Genomic DNA, 1,530 nt, shown 5'->3' with positions numbered 1-1,530 from the left:
TGCATGCCTGTAATCCCAGTGACTTGGGAGGCTGTGGCAGGAGGATTGCAAGTTTGAGCCAGCCTCAGCAAATTGGTGAGGTCCTAAGCAATTTAGTGACATCGTGCCTCAAAATTAAAAATTTCAAAAAGGGCTGGGGATATAGCTCAGTGGTGAAGCACCCCTCTGTTAAATCCCTAATACCCCACCTCAAAAAAAAAAAAAAGAAAGAAAAAAAGAAAAAGAAAAATATGACCAGGCCCAAGTAGGAATGATTAGGGGGTCTCTCAGATCCCATTCATGGACATTCACTTCAACAGCAAAATCCAACAGAGAATTAGCACAAAGTCTATGAACATCACACCTCTGAGGAGTCTCAATCTAGGTCATTCCAGGTCACTTTGGCAAGAGAAGTCAGTCCCCTAAAAAGTCCTACATATAAGAGTGGGTGAGAAATCCATCCCAACAGATCATAAAGCCCAACAGAGTCTTCCTTCCTCTGCTGCCACCAAAGTACATGGTCCTTCCAAGGAAGCTAAGGCCATGTTGGGGTGAGGCCTTCACTTCATCCAGCAAAGCAGTCCATGACATGGCCTCTGTATCTGGCCTGGCCTGTTTATGCTCTGTCCTCATACAGCATGACAACAAGGTGACCATCATGGAGGATAAAATCAATGCCCTCATCTTAAAACCTGGTGTAAATGATGAACCTTTTTGGCTTGATTTGTTTGCAAAGGCCCTGGCCAATGTTAATACTGGGAGCCTCATTTGCAACACAGGTGCCAGTGGGCCTGCTCCAGCAGCTGGTGTGACAACAGCAGGAGGTCCTGTCCCCACTACCACAGCTTCCTCAGCTGAGGAGAAGAAAGTGGAAGCAAAGAAGGAAGAATCTGAGGATTCCAATGATTACATGGGATTTGGTCTTTTTGACTAAACTCTTATAACATGTTCAATAAAAAGCTGAATTTTGCTGATGTTTTTTTTTGGGAGGAGGAAATCACAGGAATACAAAAAATATGGGGGAAAAAAGGTAACGTGATGCCTCCTAAAATTTGTAATTCACCAGCAACAAGTCTGAAGATATTAAAGTGAATGGAATATCAGATAAAGAATTCAGAAGAATGATTATAAAAATGATCAGTAAGTTCCAAGAGAACACTGAAAAATAGCTAAATAAATTAAGGAGGCCAGTTCAGGATATGAATAAGAAATTCAATAAGAAGATAGAGATATAAATAAGTAAATTTAAGTTGAGAATCTTTATTTAATAGAGTAGGCATACTGAAGACAACATCTCAGAACTGGAAGACAAAGTGGTTGGCCTTGAACATTCAGACAATATGAAGAAAAGAAAAGAAGTGACCATGGCCAGAGAATATAAGAACTCTGGGACAACATTAAGAGACCATGGTTAAGAACCACTGGGATTGAAGAAGACTATGTAATATGTCCTAATGGCATGGCCCTTTTCAGGGCAATAATAATACATAATTTTTCCAAACCTTGAAAATCAAATGGACATCCAGATACAGGGTTCATTCAGAACTCCAA

General features: G+C 40.6%; 1 protein-coding gene across 2 annotated transcripts; it reads left to right on the top strand.

The window, feature by feature from the left end:
* Positions 1–568: 568 nt before the first annotated feature.
* Positions 569–913, top strand: LOC143405061 (large ribosomal subunit protein P1-like). 2 transcript variants are annotated; one of them, XM_076863398.1, is made up of 2 exons: positions 569–655; positions 716–913. In XM_076863398.1, the coding sequence occupies exons 1-2, from the start codon at positions 569–571 to the stop codon at positions 911–913; spliced, it is 285 nt and encodes a 94-aa protein (XP_076719513.1). The 2 variants fall into 2 exon arrangements, with proteins under 2 accessions (XP_076719513.1, XP_076719512.1); XM_076863397.1 differs by having other exon boundaries at positions 569–913.
* The last annotated feature ends 617 nt before the right edge of the window (positions 914–1,530 follow it).

The sequence above is a fragment of the Callospermophilus lateralis genome, chromosome 7, assembly GCF_048772815.1.
Source record: "Callospermophilus lateralis isolate mCalLat2 chromosome 7, mCalLat2.hap1, whole genome shotgun sequence".
Lineage (NCBI taxonomy): Eukaryota > Metazoa > Chordata > Mammalia > Rodentia > Sciuridae > Callospermophilus > Callospermophilus lateralis.
This window is presented reverse-complemented; position numbering and strand designations above follow the sequence as displayed.

Coding starts and splice junctions, on each gene's coding strand:
- LOC143405061 (XM_076863397.1), top strand. CDS start 569: ATGGCCTCTGTATCTGGCCTGGCCTGTTTATGCTCTGTCCTCATACAG.